Raw genomic sequence first — 21,593 nt, forward strand, 5'->3', positions numbered from 1 at the left:
CAAGATGGAGACTATTTGGACTATTCTTCCTCTGATCCAGGAGGGTCAATATATGACTACCGTGGATTTAAAGGATGCGTATCTACACATCCCTATTCACAGAGATCATCATCAATTCCTCAGATTCGCTTTTCTGGACAGGCATTACCAGTTTGTGGCCCTTCCTTTCGGGTTGGCCACGGCTCCCAGAATTTTCACAAAGGTGCTAGGGTCCCTTTCGGCGGTTCTAAGACCGCGGGGTATAGCAGTGGCGCCTTATCTAGACGACATCATAATCCAGGCGTCGACTTTCCAGCTAGCCAAGTCTCACACGGACACCGTGTTGGCTTTTCTGAGATCTCACGGATGGAAGGTGAACATAAAAGAGAGTTCTCTTGTCCCAGTGATTCTGATAGCGCCTGCGTGGCCACGCAGGACTTGGCATGCAGACCTGGTGGACATGTCATCTGTTCCACCGTGGACTCTGCCAATGAGGCAGGACCTTCTAATCCAAGGTCCATTCAAGCATCCAAATCTAATTTCTCTGCGTCTGACTGCTTGGAGATTGAACGCCTGATTCTATCAAAGCGTGGTTTCTCTGAGTCGGTCATTGATACCCTGATTCAGGCTAGAAAGCCTGTCACCAGGAAAATCTATCATAAGATTTGGCACAGATATCTTTGTTGGTGTGAATCCAAGGGTTACTCATGGAGTAAGATTAGGATTCCTAGAATTTTGTCCTTTCTCCAAGAAGGATTGGAGAAGGGATTATCAGCTAGTTCATTAAAAGGACAAATATCTGCTTTGTCTATTCTTTTACACAAACGTCTGGCAGATGTCCCAGACGTTCAAGCGTTTAGTCAGGCCTTGGTCAGGATCAAGCCTGTATTTAAACCTGTTGCTCCACCATGGAGTCTAAACTTGGTTCTTAATGTTCTTCAAGGGGTTCCGTTTGAACCTATGAATTCCATAGATATTAAGCTTCTATCTTGGAAAGTTTTGTTTTTAGTAGCTATCTCTTCGGCTCGAAGAGTTTCTGAGTTATCTGCTTTACAGTGTGACTCACCTTACCTTGTTTTCCATGCAGATAAGGTGGTTTTGCGTACCAAACCTGGGTTTCTTCCTAAGGTTGTTTCTAATAGGAATATCAATCAGGAGATTGTTGTTCCTTCTCTGTGTCCTAATCCTTCATCAAAGAAGGAACGTCTGTAGCACAATCTTGATGTGGTTCGTGCTTTAAAGTTCTACTTACAAGCAACTAAAGATTTCCGTCAAACATCTTCATTGTTTGTTGTTTATTCTGGTAAACGGAGAAGTGAAAAGGCTACGGCTACCTCTCTTTCCTTTTGGCTGAAAAGCATCATCCGTTTGGCTAATGAGACTGCTGGCCAGCAGCCTCCTGAAAGAATTACTGCTCATTCTACTAGAGCAGTGGCTTCCACATGGGCTTTTAATAATGAGGCTTCTGTTGAACAGATTTGTAAGGCAGCGACTTGGTCTTCGCTTCATACTTTTTCCAAATTTTACAAATTCGATACTTTTGCTTCTTCGGAGGCTATTTTTGGGAGAAAGGTTTTACAAGCAGTGGTGCCTTCCATTTAGGGTACCTGTCTTGTCCCTCCCTTCATCCGTCTCCTAAAGCTTTGGTATTGGTATCCCAAAAGTATGGATGAATCCGTGGACTCGATACATCTTACAAGAGAAAACAGAATTTATGCTTACCTGATAAATTTCTTTCTCTTGTGATGTATAGAGTCCACGGCCCGCCCTGTCTGTCTAAGACAGGTAGTATATTTTTAATTAAAAAACTTCAGTAACCACTGCACCCTATAGTTTAGCTATATAGACAGCTCTGCTGTGGGTGCTCTCTTTGCCACTTCCTGTAGGGAAAGAGAATATCCCACAAGTATGGATGAATCCGTGGACTCGATACATCACAAGAGAAAGAAATTTATCAGGTAAGCATAAATTCTGTTTTTAACTAGGTAGTTAAATAGTTAAAATAAATAATTAATAAGTATTTACTAACTAGTCTACATAGTTAAAATAAATACAAAACTTACCTGTGAAATAAAAATAAAACCTAAGCTAGGTACAGTATAACTATTAGTTATATTGTAGCTAGCTTAGGTTTTATTTCATAGGTAAGTATGTATTTAGTTTTAAATATGAATTATTTAGTTAATAATTATAAGTTTAATTTAGCTCTATTTTAATTATGTTAAAGTTAGGGGGTGTTAGGTTTAGGGTTACGGTTAGGTTTAGGGGTTAATATAGTTTAATTTATGTTGTTGCGATGTGGGGGTCTGGCGGTTTAGGGGTTAATAGGTTTATTTAGTGGTAGTGATGTGGGAGGCCAGAGGTTTAGGGGTTAATAACTTTACTTAGTGGAGGCGATGTCGGGGAGCGGCGGAATAGGGGTTAATAGATTTATTATAGTGTGGGCGATGTTAGGGTGCGGGGTAATAGGGATTAATAACTTTAGTATAGTGGCGGCGATGTCGGGGAGTGGCGGAATTGGGTTTAATACATTTTATTAGTGGCAGCGATGTCGGGAGCGGCAGATCAGGGGTTAATAACTTTAATATAGTATTTTCGATGCGGGAGGGACACGGTTTAGGGGTTAATAGGTAGTTTATGGGTGTTAAGTGTACTTTGTAACACTTTAGTTATGAGTTTTATGTAACAGTTTTGTTGCATAAATCTCATAACAATTGCTCTCAAATGGCGGTACGGATCTTATCGGTATAGGGTGTTAAACGTTTTTTAGCCTCACCGCATAACTCGTATTACCAGCGCTATGGGAATCCCATGAAAAAACGTCATTTTTTTGAGTGCGGGACTGACGTTGCGTTACAGGCTAAAAGGCTTGTGGTACAGCTATACCGACAAGACTTGTAATGGCTGCCTTGCTGTTTTAACACTGAAATGGCCATTTTTTTCAGCGTTAAAACTAGGGATGGGCGAATGTGTAAATCCGAATGTCGATAAGAAAGAATATTCTTAAAAATTCGAAAATCGAATGTTATTTACAGTTTTCGAATGTCACTTTCGAATTTGAATGTTTATAATTATATCGAATGTCCACATTCAAAAATTTCGAATTTAACATTCTATTTAACAAATACTATTCAGAAGTTCAATAGTTCATGTGGTAGGGCGGGAATCTAGTAAATTGATACATAATAGATACAAATATATCATTTCGAATGTTTCCATATAGAATATTGCATAATTCGAATATTACATTTAAAGAAAGCATTAGAAATACTATTACAAACATATAAATTCGAATTTTTCAAATTCGAATATAAATTCGAATTTTTCGAATTAGAATATTGCATAATTCAAATATTACATTTAAAGAAAAAGCATTAGAAATACTATTACAATCTAAATTCGAATTTTTCGAATTCGAATACACGTATTGCATAATTCGAATATTACATTTAAAGAAAAAGCATTAGAAATACTATTACAATCTAAATTCGAATTTTTCGAAAATAATATTTTCGAATGTAATAGTAAAATTCGAAACCGAACATTCGAAAATCAAACGTTAGAATGTTATGTAAACATTCGAAATTCGATTCGAATGAACGAATGTGTTAAAATTCATGCCGTTTTTCGAATGTTGCAAAACATTTGCCCATCCCTACTTAAAACACGAACGCAAAACTCGTGATCTACCTGTATGTATTTAACCCCTTTCCACAGTGAGTAGTGCAAAAATGACATGCTCCAAAGAATTAAACCCTTCAATAATCCTTTAATGTTCCTTTAATTGAACCATTTAGCTTCACATTATATTTAATATTAATTACACAAAGAAAAGTGAACCGTTTACGCTTCATGATGGGGTAAAGGCAAAATTTAGGGAAGATTAATTTAGCTTTAAAGAAAACAGGAGTATCTGAATAATCTTAGAAGACGGCACAAACCTTTGTGTTATTTCTGGCTGTCTGGTCAGTTCCATAACAGTGAACGACAACTGGTTGGAGGTTGTTTCTTGCCCTATAAAATACAGATAGAGGAGCTTATCCAACTGACCTTATGTAAATTATTAAAGAAAATGTTGGAAATATGTGGATTTAAAACCATTTGATGAACTTGGAAGTAAAAATTTATTTTTCTTTAATGTAATTGGCAAGAGTCCATGAGCTAGTGACGTATGGGATATACAATCCTACCAGGAGGGGCAAAGTTCCCAAACCTCAAAAATGTCAGAGGGATGTGAAGGGAGTATCACCTATTAAATGCAATGGTTTTCCTCACGGGGATCTATTTCATAGGTTCTCTGTTATCGGTCGTAGAGATTCATCTACTACCTCCCTTTTCAGATCGACGATATACTCTCATATTCCATTACCTATACTGATAACCGTTTCAGTACTGTTTTGGCTATCTGCTATATGTGGATGGGTGTTTTTTGGTAAGTATGTTTTCATTACTTAAGACACTCTCAGCTATGGTTTGGCACTTTATGTATTTATATAAAGTTCTAAATATATGTATTGTACTTATATTTGCCATGATTCAGGTTTTCAGTATATTTCCTTTTTTGCAGACTGTCAGTTTCATATCTGGGAAATGCTTTTTTATGAAAAATTATTTCTTACCTGGGGTATAGTCTCTTTTTCAAATTGATTGTCTTTTAAATTTGCGGGCAGAATTAGGCTCGCGAGGGTGTAAAATGCCAAAATTTATTGCGTCATTTTTTGGCGCGAAGTTATGTTCATTGCCGCAAATTCGCCGTTTCCGGCGTCTTAGTTGACGCCGAGTCTTTCACAAGGTTGCGTCATCTATGACGCGAGTGTTTCGTTTCCGGACGTTTTTGGCGCCAAAAAATATTTTTATGTTTGTTGTGCGTCATACTTGGCGCCAAATATTTTAATTATTTAAAACCCCATTCCTTTTGCCCCTGGCCTTTTTCTATGTCAGAGGGCTATGCTGTTTGCATTTATTCCCCATTCCTGAAACTGCCATATAAGGAAATTGATAATTTTGCTTTATATGTTGTTTTTTTCTCTTACATTTGCAAGATGTCTCAATCTGATCCTGTCTCAGAATCTACTGCTGGATCCCTGCTGCATGATAACGGATCTACCAAAGCTAAGTGCATTTGTTGTAAACTTGTGGAGATTATACCTCCAGCTGTGGTTTGTAATAGTTGTCGTGATAAACTTTTACATGCAGAAAATGTTTCCATCAATAGTAGTTCATTACCTGTTGCTGTTCCCTCAACATCTAATGCACAAGATATACCTGTAAATTTAAAAGAATTTATTTCTGATTCTATTCAGAAGGTGTTGTCTGCCATTCCGCCTTCTAATAAACGTAAAAGGTCTTTTAAAACTTCTCATAGAGTTGATGAAATTTCAAATGACCGGCAACATACTGATTTATCTTTCTCTGATGAGGATCTATCTGATTCAGAAGATCTTGCCTCAGATATTGACACTGACAAATCCTCTTATTTATTTAAAATGGAGTATATTTGTTCTTTATTAAAAGAAGTGTTGATTACATTAGATATGGAGGAAACTAGTCCTCTTGATATTAAAACTAGTAAACGTTTAAATTCTGTTTATAAACCTCCTGTGGTTATTCCAGAGGTTTTTCCAGTTCCTGATGCTATTTCAGATATGATTTCTAAGGAATGGAATAGGCATGGTACTTCTTTTATTCCTTCTTCAAAGTTTAAAAAATTGTATCCTTTGCCAACTGTTAGATTGGAGTTTTGGGAAAAGATCCCCAAAGTTGATGGGGCTATCTCTACTCATCTCTTGCTAAACGTACTACTATTCCTACGGAAGATAGTACTTCTTTTAAAGATCCTTTAGATAGGAAAATTGAATCTTATCTAAGGAAGGTTTATTTATATTCAGGTCACCTTCTTAGGCCTGCAATTTCTTTGGCTGATGTTGCAGCTGCTTCAACTTTTTGTTTGGAAACTTTAGCGCAACAAGTATCGGATCTTGATTTGTCTAGCATTGTTAAATTAATTCAACATGCTAATAATTTCATTTGTGATGCCATTTTTGATATCATCAAAATTGATGTTAGAGATATGTCTTTAGCTATTTTAGCTAGAAGAGCTTTATGGCTTAAATCTTGGAATGCTGATATGACTTCTAAGTCCAGATTGCTATCTCTTTCTTTCCAAGGTAATAAATTATTTGGTTCTCAGTTGGATTCAATAATTTCAACTGTCACTGGGAGGAAGGGAGTCTGTTTGCCTCAGGATAAAAAACCTAAGGGTAAATCTAAAGCTTCTAACCATTTTCGTCCCTTTCGACATAATAAGGAACAGAAATCTAATCCTTCCCCAAAGGAATCTGTTTCCAATTGGAAGCCTTCCTCAAATTGGAATAAATCCAAGCCATTTAAAAGATCAAAGTCAGTCCCCAAGTTCGCATGAGGGAGCGGCCCTCATTCCAGATGTTTGGATCAATTCAGTCCAAAATAATTGGATTCAGAGTATTGTCTCTCAGGGGTACAGAATAGGTTTCAGAGTAAGACCGCCTGTGAGAAGATTTTTTCTCACACGCATTCCAGAGAACCCAGGAAAGGCTCAGGCTTTCAGTTTCAGACCTTTGTGTTTCAGACCTGGAGTTATCGGGGTAATCATGCCAATTCCGTTTCAGGAACAGGGTCTGGGGTTTTATTCAAATCTATTTATTGTCCCAAAGAAAGAAAATTCATTCAGACAAGTTCCGGATCTAAAGATTTTGAATCGATATGTAAGAGTACCAACTTTCAAAATGGTGATTATAAGGACTATTCTGCCTTTTGTTCAGCAAGGGCATTATATGTCCACAATAAACTTACAGGATGCATATCTTCATATTCCGATTCATCCAGATCACTATCAGTTCCTGAGATTCTCTTTTCTAGACAAGCATTACCAATTTGTTGCTCTTCCTTTTGGCCTAGCGACAGCTCCAAGAATCTTTTCAAAGGTTCTCGGTGCCCTACTCTCTGTAATCAGAGAGCGGGGTATTGCGGTGTGTCCTTATTTGGACGATACCTTGGTACTTGCTCAGTCTTTACGTTCTGCAGAATCTCACATGAATCAACTAGTGTTGTTTCTTCAAAGATATGGTTGGAGGATCAATTTACCAAAAAGTTCTTTGACTCGTGACAAGGGTAATCTTTTTAGGTTTCCAGATAGATTCAATGTCCATGACTTTGTCTCTAACAGACAAGAGACGTTTAAAATTGGTTGCAGCCTGTCGGAACTTTCAGTCTCAGTCATTCCCTTCAGTAGCTATGTGCATGGAAGTTTTAGGTCTTATGACTGCAGCATCGGACGCGATCCCCTTTGCTCGTTTTCATATGAGACCTCTCCAGCTTTGTATACTGAACCAATGGTGCAGGGATTATACAAGGATATCACAAGTGATATTCTTAAATCCCAATGTTCGACTTTCTCTGACTTGGTGGTTAGATCACCATCGTATAATTCTAGGGGCCTTTTTCGTTCGTCCAACCTGGACTGTGATCACAACAGATGCGAGTCTATCAGGTTGGGGAGCTGTTTGGGGATCTCTGACAGCACAAGGAGTTTGGAAATCTCAAGAGGCGAGATTACCAATCAATATTTTGGAACTCCGTGCGATTCTCTGGGCTCTTCAGTTTTGGCCTCTGTTGAAGAGAGAACCGTTCATTTGTTTTCAAGCAGACAATGTCACAACTGTGGCATATGTCAATCATCAGGGTGGGACTCAGTCTTCAAGCTATGAAAGAAATATCCCAGATACTTGTTTGGGCAGAACCCAGCTCTTGTCTAATTTCTGCGGTTCATATCCCAGGTGTAGACAATTGGGAAGCGGATTATCTCAGTCGTCAGACTTTACATCCTGGAGAATGGTCTCTCCACCCAGATGTGTTTTCTCAAATTGTTCAGATGTGTGGGCTTCCAGAAATAGATCTGATGGCATCTCATCTAAACAAGAAACTTCCCAGGTATCTGTCCAGGTCCAGGGATCCTCAGGCGGAAGCAGTGGATGCATTGACACTTCCTTGGTGTTATCAACCTGCTTATATTTTTTCGCCTCTAGTTCTTCTTCCAAGAGTGATCTCAAAAATCATCATGGAGCAATCGTTTGTGCTGCTGGTGGCTCCAGCATGGCCTCACAGGTTTTGGTATGCGGATCTTGTTCGGATGTTCAGTTGCCAACCTTGGTCACTTCCCTTTAGGCCAGACCTTCTATCTCAAGGCCCCTTTTTCCATCAGGATCTCAAATCATTAAATTTGAAGGTATGGAAATTGAACGCTTAGTACTTAGTCATAGAGGTTTCTCTGACTCAGTGATTAATACTATGTTACAGGCTCGTAAATCTGTTGCTAGAAAGATTTATTATCAAGTTTGGAAGACTTACATTTCATGGTGTTCTTCTCATAAATTTTCTTGGCATTCTCTTAGAATTACTAGAATGTTACAGTTTCTTCAGGATGGTTTGGATAAAGGTTTGTCTGCAAGTTCCTTGAAAGTACAAATCTCTGCTCTTTCTGTTTTATTCCACAGAAAAATTGCTACACTTCCTGATATTCACTGTTTTGTACAGGCTTTGGTTCGTATCAAGCCTGTCATTAAATCAATCTCTCCTTCTTGCAGTCTTAAGTTGGTTTTGAAGGCTTTACAGGCTCCTCCATTTGAGCCTATGCATTCTTTGGACATTAAACTACTTTCTTGGAAAGTGTTGTTCCTTTTGGCCATTTCTTCTGCTAGCAGAGTTTCTGAATTATCTGCTCTCTCTTGTGAATCTCCTTTTCTAATTTTTCACCAGGATAAGGCAGTTTTGCGGACTTCATTTAAATTCTTACCTAAGGTTGTGAATTCTAACAACATTAATAAAAAAAATGTTGTCCCTTCTTTGTGTCCTAATCCTAAGAATTCTTTGGAGAGATCTTTACATTCTTTGGATGTGGTGAGAGCTCTGAAATATTATGTTGAAGCTACTAAAGATTTCAGGAAGACTTCTAGTCTATTTGTTATCTTTTCTGGTTCCAGGAAAGGTCAGAAGGCTTCTGCCATTTCTTTGTCATCATGGTTAAAGCTTTTGATTCATCAAGCTTATTTGGAGTTGGGTAAAACTACGAATTACAGCTCATTCTACTAGATCAGTTTCCACTTCTTGGGCTTTTAAGAATGAAGTTCAGTTGATCAGATTTGCAAAGCAGCAACCTGGTATTCTTTGTATACTTTTACTAAATTCTACCATTTTGATGTATTTGCTTCTTCGGAAGCAGTTTTTGGTAGAAAAGTTCTTCAGGCAGCTGTTTCAGTTTGATTCTTCTGCTTCTAATTTAATTTTTTTCTTTTCAATTATGAGACTAAACTTATGATTTGGGTTGTGGATTAATTTTTTTCAGCGGAAATGGCTGTTTTTATTTTTTTATCCCTCCCTCTCTAGTGACTCTTGCGTGGAGTTCCACATCTTCGGTATTGCTATCCCATACGTCACTAGCTCATGGACTCTTGCCAATTACATGAAAGAAAACATAATTTATGTAAGAACTTACCTGATAAATTAATTTCTTTCATATTGGCAAGAGTCCATGAGGCCCACCCTTTTTTTGGTGGTTATGCTTTTTTTGTATAAAGCACAATTATTTCCAAATTCCTTTGTTGATGCTTTTTACTCCTTTCTTAATCACCCCACTACTTGGCTATTCGTTAAACTGAATTGTGGGTGTGGTGAGGGGTGTATTTATAGGCATTTTGAGGTTTGGGAAACTTTGCCCCTCCTGGTAGGACTGTATATCCCATACATCACTAGCTCATGGACTCTTGCCAATATGAAAGAAATGAATTTATCAGGTAAGTTCTTACATAAATTATGCTATTTTATGGTACATTGTCCAAATTAAAAAAATATATTTTGTGTATTATTAAAGGGACAGTCAACACCAGAATTTTTGTTGTTTAAAAAGAAAGATAATCCCTTTATTACCCATTCCCCAGTTTGGCATAACCAACACAGTTATAATAATACACGTTTTACCTCTGTAATTACCTTGTATCTAAGCATCTGCTGACTGATCCCTTATTTCAGTTCTTTTGACAGACTTGCATTTTAGCCAATCAGTGCTCACTCCTAGGTTACTTCACGTGCATGAGCTCAATGTTATCTATATGAAACACATGAACTAATGCCCTCTAGTGGTCAAAATGCATTCAGATTAGAGGCAGTCTTCAAGGTCTAAGAAATTTGCATATGAACCTCCTAGGTTTAACTTTCAACTACGAATACCAAGAGAACAAAGCAAAATTGGTAATAAAAGTAAATTGGAAAGTTGTTTAAAATGACATGCCCTATTTAAATCATGAAAGTTTTTTTGGACTTGACTGTCCCTTTAAGTGCATCTCTTTCTTTCTTAATATTTCTCTGTGCTCTCAACCTGTAGATTACAAGTTCTTCAGGTGAGGATCCCCTCCTGGTGTACTAATTTGTTTTGTTTAGTCTGTTATTTTACTCTTATTTTTGTACCCAGTGCTACAGAATTTGGTGGCGCTATACAAATAAATGATTTGACCCTATACTTAACATATGCCAGTCCTGTGTTTCTGATCAAATTCAAACTTCTTGATAGTTAACAACACATTTTTTGTGCCATTTTTCTCTTATTTGACTTGGTAAAGCCCAGATGCCACTTTTACTCTTTACCCCAAAAGTTTTTTTATGTAACATTGGTTTTGTGCATAGTCAAAACGCACAGAAATGTACCCACCGCCATATTAGATGACTTTAGGAAGTAATGCACTAAATAGAAACAAATACTTCCTTCTAGACCAATTAAAGTTAAAAATTAATTAGCACTTTTACACTAATAAAAATTATTGAAAGCAATAGCCCAGTAAACACACGTCTACTATACTGATAATGAACCATGACCATGGTTGAAATATCGTGCCCACATTAACTAATGCTAATATTACAAGTTGAAAGTACATGTATGCGCAATTGCATTTTATGCTCATCGAGTTAGCATGACAGAAGACCTCACGTAAAGGATAAGGAGTTAAAAAAAGTTGCACCAAACACAACGGCTGAGTTAACTAGCGCTCATATTACAAGTTGATAGGTAACATGAACACAAGAGCGCAATTGCATTTTACACTTGTTCCAACTAGTCCTAGGGCAGCACTAGCTATTACACACACACACACATATATATATATATATATATATATATATAAAAATAAATTTAAAAATGTAATAAAAGCAAACTATTTTTTTTTCATAAATTCAATTTATCTGTTTTGTGACCTATATAACTCATGTGTCTTTCTCTCTAGATGTGATCATAGGTAAGCAGCACAGGCGTTAAATGTTCCTTTTATTGAGTAAGGTCAGGTTGCCATAGCAACACACTTGTAAAGGCACGCATGCATGCATGCACTGTGCAAAATATTTAAATAGAAACCTGGTACTAAAACGGAGCTGTAAATTACTTTTAGCTGTCGGCGACTTCTGTAGCTTACAGTTCCATTTTTAATGACTCAATGGAAATGAGCCCTATGTTTGAACATACATGTGTCAGGAGTACTTTTTCAATCAAAATTCAAATCAGCCAATAGAAAAAGCTTTCATTCTATTGTCTAATTTAAATTTTGATTGGAAAATCAGCCAATAGAAATGCAAGGGAACCCCTAAATAAGGGGGAACCTTGCTTTCAAGCTTTAGTGTGCTGCAGTGACAGAGTGAAGAAGCATCAGATGGAAGAGCATGAAGGATCGGATGGAAGAAAAGAAGAGGACAGTCCCAGAGGACAGACGTCTTGGACCTGCAACTGTCCCCCTAAGCAGCTGGATTCAAGTTGGTGAGTACAAACTTTGGGGTTTAGTGTTAGGGTCTTGGGGGGGGGGGGGTTAGGACAGTTTTTTTCATTTTGCAAAAGAGCTTCTAGTCAATACTGAAATGCACTGACTTGCGTTTAATTTATGGCTAAAATGTCCCTTAAAATATCAAAGCTATGTGCCTAGGAATCCCAATGTAAATACAACCCTTAAAATCTCAAGAAGGCCATTAGTTCTACTAACTGGATTTAATTTCTTTTAGGATTTGCTAGTAATCAGTATAATAAAAATAGCAATACTATAAAAGTTATTCAAGTCCTTCATATAAATAATCTATACTATAATCACGTTTGTAACGCGTCCATCGCCATCGGCAGTTGTGCACGCATTCTCAAAGGAATGTTGGCTGCGCGAGGCAGCCAAAAGAAAAAAAAAAAATAACACGTAACCGCCCGCACAAAGTATAACAAAAAAAACTAACCTCTCACACAAAGTATTAACGAACACCTAAACCGTTAACCCCCACATCACAAATAAAGTAATTAATCCCTAATCCGCAAATAACATAATTCAAATATTAAGCCCTTAACCGCCAACCACCCACATCACAATAAACCTAATTAACCTATTAACCCCTAAACAAAACCCCCACATCGCAAAAAACCTATTTAACCTATTAACTCTTAAACTACCAACCCCCCACATCGCAATTATCCTAATTAACCTATTAACCCCAAATCCGCCAAGCCCCCACACTCCAATAACCCTAATTAACCTATTAACCAATAAACCGCCAAATCCCCACATTGCAATAACCCTAATTAACCCATAAACCGCCCAACCCCCACATCGCAAAACCCCTAATATATTAACCCCTATACCTCCAAAACCCCCGAAATGAAAATAACTAATTTAATTACTAATCCCCCTAACCTAACACCCCCTAAATTAACCCCAATTACTACTAAATTACAATTAAAATAAAAAAAAATTAACATTAAATTCCAAAAAATAAAAAAGTCTAACATTACAGAAAAAAATAAACAAAATTATCAAAAATAAAAAAAATTATACCTAATTCCTATGAAAATAAAAAAGCCCCCCCCAAAATAGAAACACACCCTAATTTAAATTACCAATAGCCCTTAAAAGGGCCTTTTGTAGGGCATTGTCCTAACTTAAAGAGCTCTTTTACCTCTAAAAAATACTAAGTCCCCCCAACAGTAACCCCCACCCACCTAACCACCCAAAATAAAAAACCTAACACTAAAAATAAAATAAACTACTCATTGCCCCTAAAGGGGCATTTGAATAGAGGATCGCCGCTGAGGATCCAGGCATCGGGAACACAGCTCTGGACCTCCGCTCCGCGCTGCCTTCACTCCAGATGAAGATAAAAGATGATGGATCCGTCTGAAAAAAGACCTTCTCCACCATACTTCAGGAACAGTGAGTACCGATTTGGGGCTTAGGTTTAGGCTTTTTTTTCATTTTTGGGGTGGTTTTTCTTTTAGATTAGGGTTTTTTTGGGGCTTGAAAAAGAGCTGATTGCCCTTTTAAGGGCAGTAAAAGAGCTGAATGCCCTTTTAAGGGCACTGCCCATACAAATGCCCCTTTAGGGGCAATGGGTAGTTTAGTTTTTTTAGTGTTAGTTTTTATTTTTATTTTGGGGGGTTTGGTGGTGGGGGTGTTTTACTGTTATTGGTGACTTAGTGTTTTTTAGAGGTACAAAAGCAGTTTAACTTAGGGCAATGCCCTACAAAAGGCCCTTTTAAGGGCTATTGGTAGTTTAGTATTAGATTAGGGGGTGTTTTTATTGGGGGGGATTTTTTATTTTTACACAGGTATTAGTTTAGGTTTAAATTTTTTATTTTGGATAGCTTGCTTTATTTTTTTTCTTGTACTTTTTAAACATTTACTGTTTTATTGCCTAGTTATATATAAAACTATTAGGGAAAAAAATATGTGACGGACAGCAATTTAATTACAAATGACCCTCAAGCTGTGGATCCAAACAGAATGACAAATAGATGGCTATACCTACTTACCGGCTATGAAAAAGGTTATAAAGTTATCCAACATGATCTCGTCATCCAAACCATTTTCTTGTTCTAAATAAACAAAAAAATATTCATGCTTCAACACTGATGTTCCAATCATGCAAAAGTAGGTGTATTTAAAAATAAGCAAATGCTACTGATATATATATATGAGATGTGCATTAACTAAACAATTTGTTTAAGACAAAACGTTCATCACAAAAAATCATTATATATTCAACCATTCACTTTTTCATATTAGGAAAATCTTAAGGACAACAGAGGAGTAGCCTGACAGTGGCTTAAACTTAGATAAAGTTAAAGTAGTATCTAGTGCTACTGCTACATGCCTGAAGCATAAAAAAAAAGATTATTTTTTAAATATTTTTTTTAATAGGGTCAGAATCAGGCAAGAACAAAAGTGAAGCTTACATACTAATTGGCTGACAAAGGAAGGAATCAGCTGACATTGCTGAATCTTTATTGAATAGTCTAAATTTGAAGCATTTTCCATATTATAGGGCCATTACATAACACTCCTGGCTTTCACCTTCTGCCCATCTTTATCAGTAGGTGCTAGGCTGATTTTATTATAATTCCTATTCCTAGGAATGATGCAGTATTAAAGGGGCATTATACTCAATACAAAAATCTATTTTAATGAAAAAGCAGCTTATTAGATTTTTGGCCTGAAAAAAAAGTAAAATAAAAGCTGTTTAAAATAAAAAAAATGCAGCAGTATTGGTTGCATAGTTTCTTACAATGCTCATTGATGGATTTGTACTTTATACTATTAATTATTGGTTGGTTAGCATTTCCTACTAATGTTCGTTATCTAATGGTTACTTCCTGCACTTAAGCTAATTAGTGAAGGTCCACAACTGATACTGCTATATCAGATTTATTCTATAGATTAAAAGGTTAAAACATATTTTCAACATAACTTTGCTGTTTCAATATGAGTAGCAGACAATTTGAGTACAATGCCCCTTTATATATAATCTCACATACAAAGGCACAGTGATAGGATACCATGATTTCTTAATATGACATAAAGCAATATTCATAACCACCAGGATTATTTTCATGAGCTTCCCTCTTAGGGCTAGATTACAAGTGGAATGCTAATTTATGTGTGCGCCCGCAAACAGCCAAATTTGCCCGTTTGTGGGCGCAATAAATAACCAGCCATTACAAGTGGCTAGTTATTGCTACTGCAAATTAAATTTGCTTCAATTGCAACAATATTAATTAACAGAATTTGATATCCTCTTATTTTATTTTTTTAGGAACATTGTCAGGGCAGTAGAGAAGCATCTAGACAGCATCATAAACAAAGTCAAAGTAGTATCCAGTGCAACTACTACAAGCCAGCAGCTTTACAAAAAATATGGGGATAAGATTTAAAGAACAGAAATGAAGCTCACATACTTATTGGCAGACATAGGAATCAATCAACTGACAAAATTATTGGTGAATTGCTTTTTAATAGTGTAAAACTGTAAATTTGCTGCCTTTAGAGTAAAAGTTGTAACCGTAAGAACAAAAACACTAAATTCTTTGTTTTCAGTGCATTTGTTGCATGTTTCTTAAATAAATGGTAGGAATACAACAAAATGAGTGATTTTTTTCTCAATTTGTCCTAATCTGAGTACAAGTCTAATACCTACCAGCACTCTCCAGGATCTTAGTTAGGATATCCTTGGGGATCTCCTCTCCGTTGAGCATTGCTTGCTTGCGTTGTCTGATACATTCCCTGCCAGTTTTGCGCAGCAGCTCCGCACTGTTTTGCACCTCTTGCACAAATGCCCAGTTCTTAGGTAAGTACTGAAAAATTAAAACAATACAAAGTTTCATCCTATGCATTAGAGCGCTAAACAAAGTCAAGTCTTCCTGCTTTAGAAATAACCCATCATGGGCTAATATCTAGTATTTGACCTAATATTAATTTTTAATTAAGAATATAACATATGAATATCATATTAAACTAGAATTTATTTTTTGACAGAAAAAAACAGAAGACTTGGGGCGAGATTACATATATGGCACAGGCTTCAGCGCAACTGCTGAAATCCGCGTTGCCCGTAAATTCACCTCGCACATTGGGAAATCCAACAAACCCCATCGGCAGTTCATAATATGCCGTAAGTTGGATATACTAGCGATGTCCAGAAATACACATTTCTGGAGTCACCAGCGACTTACGGCAGTTTCGAAACTGCCGGCGCCTAAGAAAATTTAAAAAAAAATCTAAATTGCCTGTAAAAGTCTAATCAACCTGAGACTTCCGGTAGGCGGCTCACCAAGATGGCCACGGCTTCACAATGCTCCATGATTGAAACTTGCTTATGAATGCAGAGTGGCAGAATCTACAGCCATCCATACCTCCCTTTGCAATCAGTGTGCTCCGGAAAAGTACAGGATCAGGGCATCACAACTCCTGGCCTCCGAGAAGGCACTAAAAAGTTAAATTTCACCTTTAAGCTTGCAGACATGCCCACTCCGCTTAACAAGATGGCGCACGATACTGAAGCCCTAATTGACGTCTTTGCACCACTATTGGACTCCCTAACGACATCTATGGGGGAACTTCTCTGTGAAATGAGAGAGATTTGTGCACCTGAACACATTAAAGCAACAACTCCTGTTTGTCCAATTGAACTGCGGCAGATCTGAATTGCTGATCGGGAAGCAGACACCTTGGAAACAGGCACTATAACACGGGTGCAGGAACCACACACCCCTAACCTTCTACTCCAGAGGAAGTACCTGGTTATGCTAGAACCAAGGGTAACAAACAACATGTCCGTTTCTCAGACACTGGTTTGCCCAAATTTTATTCCTACAGAAAAACACCAGATCTCAGGATTCTTAGCGCCCATATTTCCACTGAATGCCAACGGCTCTATAACCGGTGTCCCGAATCATTCCCAGGACTGCTCTCATGCCGTCCGCTTGTCATTGAGCCCAGTCGGCAGGGCCGAACAATGTCTTGGTCATGGGGAGCAGAACAACGTTGCAATCACCGAGATTACTGTCACTCAAGCTGAGTTACACACAAGGGGAGCAGATGGCGACATTGGGATCCATGCTGCACAGCGGAATGGACAAGCCGCAGCTACATTTCATTTACTGCAGGACACCTCCTTTCGGCAAGCCCTGAAGTTGGACTTGAGATGGAGCAGTTGCCCTTTAGGAGCATTGATACATATAGTTCCCGCTACGTGGCAGCTCCTCTTCCCCCCGCCAAAAAGCCGCATTCTAAAGCATAGATGCCATGCTCTATTCCGTGCTGGGGTCGAATAATCTGTATATTGTTTACAGCCCAATGTACCAGCTGACTGAGTATCAAAACAACTGTATGAGCTCCCCATATAAGTTATGTACCTCTGTAAAATACCCAGCATCTTTGAATATTCGCATGCATTTGTTTAAGTTCATCATATATGTAAACCTGATGCTCTAACCTGTTTTAAATCTGACTGGGCTGTGTGTGGGTATGTATGTTGCACATATATTTGGTTTTAGTTGTTTTACTGTTTTTATTGTTCATTACCTAAGGGGTGACATGTGTAAAGTAGTGGGAGATTTACAATCACCCTTATCCGCAACACTATATTTATCACAGGTAGAATCAGCCGATCTCTCAGTATTTCTTGTGAACAAGAGACATATTCAATATCTGTATGTAATTTTTTAATATACTCTTTCAGATAGCCGTTGGTGACGAGTGGGTTTTTGCAGGTGCCCATTCCACCGCTAACTCATATGGATTATTTAACTCCAAGTCAATTGGGCCCTCACATAACATACACATTCATTATCAAGTCAATAACGGCATCAGATATCACTCTTCATGAGCACTCATATCAATTACATCATGGTAGGCTCACTGTTTAATCAACTGCATAAGCTTGCTAATCGCACAATGCCAGTTTATTGTTTTGACTGAGCTAAACCTTTGTGTTTGTGAAAAACTGTTTATGTTGCAAAGCAAACAACTCAAATATAGTGTAATTCTGCTTATATCCGCCTACAACCATGTTTGTGAATAGGAAAGCTTTGCCACTTGTTGTTTCCTTTAAACCACTTCCTGCCACAGACTGCCTCTCTCCCTCCCCTGGATATCATTACTGGTTCACTTCAACCATGGTAATCTTTTTGATATCGCTGTTATTTTCCATTTTATTTCCTTAACATTTTCCTAATGTACAGTCTATGGCTTCTCAGTTCATTTAATGTTATTCTCTATTATTTGATACGTGTAACTGCCCCCTTCAGTTCTACATGATACACATATACAGGAAAAGTCTACTTCATACTGCACATTTATAGGTAACCCCAATATAGTCTCACTCCCATGGATCTGGCTACATGTCCTACATCACAGTCTGTACTTGACAGCTCTCAATCCTATATGACCTTAGCAACCTTGCAGAATAGTTACAGTATACTGTGCCCCGCCATCATCCTTCGCTCTTAATCACCTACAACCACAGATTGCCATGATTTGCCTCGTATGATTACTGGTCCATTTAACTTGTGGTAATCTTGTTGACCTTGTTGATAAAACTTACAAGTGCATCCACTACTGTCCTAATTTCAGCATTCTCGTATACTACCAGTTTCTGGGGGTGGGACAGATATAGTACTGTCTTATTTCCTGTCTCATTTCTTCAACATTTATTTACTGTACAATCTAAAGGTCTAACAGTTCCTTCAATGTTCTTTCTACTTTGGAGGGCTTACAACCCTCCTCTTAGTCTCTCATACTATTTATATAAATACTATTTATATAAAGGAAACAAGCTCTTCACGTCACATCCTGGAGTAAATGTATACACACAAGATTTCTATACTATTCCTAAAATTCTCCCCCCCCCAAGACTCTAGTTGAGTTTGTTTGTTTTTTAGGTTAATGTGTTTGGTTTTTGTTTGGTTTAGTTTTGTTAATATTATAAAATTTAGAGACATGGATGCAGCACGTAATGACAATTGAATAGACTTTATGTACCTCTCAATGTACAAACTTTTTTGGTGTTAATGGCGTGTACTAGAATCTTGTACACCACTGAATCAACTCTATCAACCGTATGTTATTATCTTAATGTTTAAAAGGTAACACCTAATTTGGAACTATGATTGTAATTTTTTATCTGTGTCTTTACTTTGTATGCGTTTAAAAGTATTGCCTTGTACCTGTGTCTCTTCAATAAAAAGAATTAAAAAAAGTCTAATCCGCCTAACTGTTCCCCTAACAAAAATAAAAAAAATCCTAAGTCTAATCCCCAAATAGGTACTCACCGTTCCTGAAGTCCGGCGGAAAAGGTCCTCTTCCAGGCGGTGAAGTCTTCTTGGAGGCGGCGATATCTTCTTCCAGCGCAGCTGCCTCTTCTATCTTCATCCCGGACCAAGCCGGCGCGGAGGTGACCGGTGAACAGAAGACTGGTGACCGCAGAGCCATCGAGCATGGAGATCCCCTTCATACGATCGTCGCCACACACTGAAGATGGAATGCAAGGTACCCGTTTAAATATACCTTGTATTCCTATTGGCTGAAAAAATTAAAATCAGCCAATAGGATTTGAGCTACTGAAATCCTATTGACTGATTATGCTTGGTCCTGGATGAAGATCAAAGAGGTTGCTGCATTGGAAGAAGATATTGCCGCCTTCAAGAAGACTTCACCGCCTGGAAGAAGACCTTCTCTCCCGGACTTCAGGAACGGTGAGTACCTATTTGGGGGTTGGATTTAGGATTTTTTTTATTTTTGTTAGGGGAACAGTGCTTTGTAGAAAGGTGTCAGTGGGAAGAATAAGTGAGTGCACACAGGCTCCTCCCCCCTGCATCATCATCTAGTGCACGATGAGAGGGAACTTGTACCTAGCAGAGAAGTGACATGTGCTGCTGTGGCTGATGCATAGTGTCATGCTGATACTTCACACATTAAGGTAAGGTTGATTTTTTAATAGATTTTTTTCTCTGTCTCAGATTTTACAGCTTCCCATAGAAGTTCTGCTGTTCCAGTCAGTAAACTTATATTTGTCTGCACCTCCATGCTTTCTCCTCAGTCTTTACCTTGCTTTGCTCCTGTTGGCTGCCCTAAATCTCTTTAACCAGTCCAGCTAACCTCACACTAGAATCACATTCAAAAGCATCAGCTTGATTGATTAGATGATCCATAGCTGATCGTGTTCTCCCCAAATGTCAGGATTCCCCCTTACAGGTCAGACACACCTCAGTATACTGCACAATACACAAATACTTTGTATTTTTAATATTGGCCCCAGTACAGATTACTAGAGCCTTTTCCACTTTCATTGGAAATAAAAAAACACCCCATCTAAATTAATTCTGTGAGATTCCATTTATTTGTCATTTATTTAATGTGTGCTGTTTGTTATGCCAAGTGTGGTTATATTATTATGTATGCTGTAAAGTACTGTATGTGTAGGGGAGTTTGTTATGTTAGGCATTCCCTTGGTATTCATGAAAAGTGGTAATTTTGCTGTACAGTGGCTGTATAAACAATAAATATGTAGATGAATATCCCAAAACTGGTGAGATGCTTTTAGGGGGGCCCAAAAAAAATTCTTGCACCGGGGCCCTGTAGACATTAGGTCTGCCACTGATTTTTACTATGCGATGTATACTGTATAATATATAAATAAATTAAAAAAACATTTAATTAATTAATTAGTAAGTAAATATATTAAATCAATCCACAGTGGAGGAAATTATATAATTATTGACTTAATAGTACTGCTTAGGTCCAGTTTCACAACATGCAATTTATTTCATATTATTTTAAAATTGATCAAAAGCTGGACAGATAACTCATTGTGCTAATGCACTGTTATAGAGATCTGTGGCAACCCAAGTGTTGCCGGTTCAATCCTGGCAAGGTCCACTCAGCCTTTCATCCTTCTGAGGTTGGTAAAATGAGTACCATTAAGTTGGGTAATAATAATACCTGTTATCAGTGATTTCATTGTTTGTTGGGGTGGAGAGCGAAATTGCATGGGGGGGAGGCGCAAGAAAATGTTTGCCCAGGGTCCAGTCAATATTAAAGACGGCCCTGCAGACATCAATGAAGAAAGAAGACAATAAGGGAAAAAAAACAGTATTTTACAGTAGTGACCACCATTCTATGCTTCCCATTTACTGGAGACTTTCAGACTCACTGGTCTTTTATTAGTGGAGCCACAACATGAGGGAAGGGGCTATGGTCATGCAATGGACAGATCTGGCAAGTCGTGGTGGGTTGGGAGAAGTAGTTGTGTTTTGGACCTGATCAGGGCAGTCCTGTAAACCAGAACATTTGCCTGATTGGGGAAGTTAAGGAAGGGACAGCATTCAGACGTTAGAACCTGAGAGGTCTGACATTCCAATCTTTTAAAATTCATTGTATGGCAGCTCCAGGGCCGGATTGGGCCACCGGGATACTGGGAAAAATCCCGGTGGGACGGCAGCTGCACAAAGAGAGCACTGTGCACAGCACTCAGCAGCTGGTGAAGGAGCAGAGCTGCAGCAATGCTGCAGATGCGGCCGCTCTGCTCCATTAAGCAAGGCAGGCGTTCAGGCATCATTACACAGTGTGACTCCCATCCTCACTGACCGCATCTCATTACGCATCTACATGCCGAGCTTGCAGGTAGGAAGTGTGTAGCAGCGAGTTAAACAAGCGGCTGAGGAGGACAAGAGCTGCTGAGAGAAGGAATGACCTGCCACAACATCTGATGCGACGTTTACAGGTATGACTATGCTT

At 38.1% G+C, this 21,593-nt stretch overlaps 1 protein-coding gene across 1 annotated transcript in view; it reads right to left on the minus strand.

The window, feature by feature from the left end:
• LOC128644920 (cholesterol 24-hydroxylase) overlaps nt 1-21,593 on the minus strand; it is a 175,232-nt gene that overhangs the window by 13,147 nt on the left and 140,492 nt on the right. The window contains exons 8-10 of the mRNA XM_053697576.1: nt 15,496-15,652; nt 13,835-13,897; nt 3,921-3,993 (exon numbers count right to left, since the gene is read on the minus strand). Of these exons, the coding sequence (XP_053553551.1) occupies nt 3,921-3,993; nt 13,835-13,897; nt 15,496-15,652 (293 nt within the window). The remainder of the gene's footprint in view (nt 1-3,920; nt 3,994-13,834; nt 13,898-15,495; nt 15,653-21,593) is intronic.

Source organism: Bombina bombina, chromosome 1, assembly GCF_027579735.1.
Source record: "Bombina bombina isolate aBomBom1 chromosome 1, aBomBom1.pri, whole genome shotgun sequence".
NCBI lineage: Eukaryota > Metazoa > Chordata > Amphibia > Anura > Bombinatoridae > Bombina > Bombina bombina.